Source organism: Perkinsus marinus, assembly GCF_000006405.1.
Source record: "Perkinsus marinus ATCC 50983 genomic scaffold scf_1104296945204, whole genome shotgun sequence".
NCBI lineage: Eukaryota > Perkinsozoa > Perkinsida > Perkinsidae > Perkinsus > Perkinsus marinus.
Genome location: NW_003211209.1, coordinates 1 through 1,151, shown reverse-complemented (window position 1 = coordinate 1,151; position 1,151 = coordinate 1). Strand labels below are relative to the sequence as shown.

Here is a 1,151-nt window from a genome sequence, read left to right as displayed (position 1 = left end):
TTGAGCGGTTCGCCACCATCCACCAATGCGAATTGGAAGCCATCCGCAGAGCCCTGCGATGGCTGAGCCACTCGGCTCACAGAGGTATAGAATGGCTTCTCTTCACAGACTCTCAGGCCTCCATCTGCACGATCCGAGGCCGAGAAGCCACCGAGAGATCGGCCATCGCTCGTGACATCGCCCATCTCAGCCTACACGTCAAGGTGCAGCTGAACTGGTGCCCGGGCCATGAAGGAGTACAATGGAACGAAGCAGTGGACCAGCTAGCCAACACCGGCCGGAAGCAGCTCTTCCCCCTGGACCGGGGAGCTGCTATGATGGTTCCTCCTTCCTATGTGAAGCACATGCTCAAGACCCAGATGGAGAAGGACACAAGGTCCTGGTGGCTTGACAAGCGAGCCACTCTGGGCACCAGCGTACGGGACTTCCTTTGGGGATTTTCCCACGCCAGAAGATTTTTGAAGGCTGGTAAGTCATCACCCGAGCTCTCTGCCTTAATTTTAGGACACGCCCCCACACCCCACCACCGCCACACGATGGGGCTAAGGACAGACCCGAGCTGCCCATGTGGGCATGCAGATGGAGACGTCAAGCACATCCTCAGAGACTGTCCTCTGCTGGATGGCGCGAGACGAGAATCCAGGCTGCTCCAGGTGATGCCCAAGTACGACTACAAATTAGTCCTCGATCGACGGTATCGAGCGCCACTTCTGAAGATGGCAAAGATGACCTTCGAGTGGCTGAAGAATCTCCGAGAAGCGGAGAACTCCTCTCAGCCATAAGAGGACCCCTTAGTGCGGACTTGCATCAGCGCCTCGCTGGTGCCTGCCTAGCGGCTCAGCTACTACCATAACCACTACAACTACTACTCCCAGCGACCAAGGCCTACGACGCGCGGCGATAGTCGGAGGCAGCGCGACGCTGTGGCACCTCAGGAAAGGGGCAGCAGCAGTGTAATCTGTGGAAGGCTGTTTCACGTGTGTGGATAGTTAGGCTCCTCCGTCGCTTGAAGCTCTGCGGTGACTCTCTTTCTGGGCCTCTGACTTGATGCTGACTCCCTTAAGGGCGGACCGTGCCGGTGGCGTGGCAGCTCCACACCGGATCGCCTTGGCATACCCTCGGGGATGTCTCTTTGAGCCAGGCGATGGGGG

The 1,151-nt window shown here is 58.3% G+C and overlaps 1 protein-coding gene across 1 annotated transcript; it reads left to right on the top strand.

The window, feature by feature from the left end:
* Window positions 1–108: 108 nt before the first annotated feature.
* Pmar_PMAR025318 (hypothetical protein) lies at window positions 109–468 on the top strand (the record flags this gene model as incomplete). The annotated part of the gene is made up of 1 exon (XM_002779904.1): window positions 109–468. A coding segment is annotated over one exon (360 nt), but the record flags the coding sequence as incomplete, so codon positions are not given.
* Window positions 469–1,151: the final 683 nt, after the last annotated feature.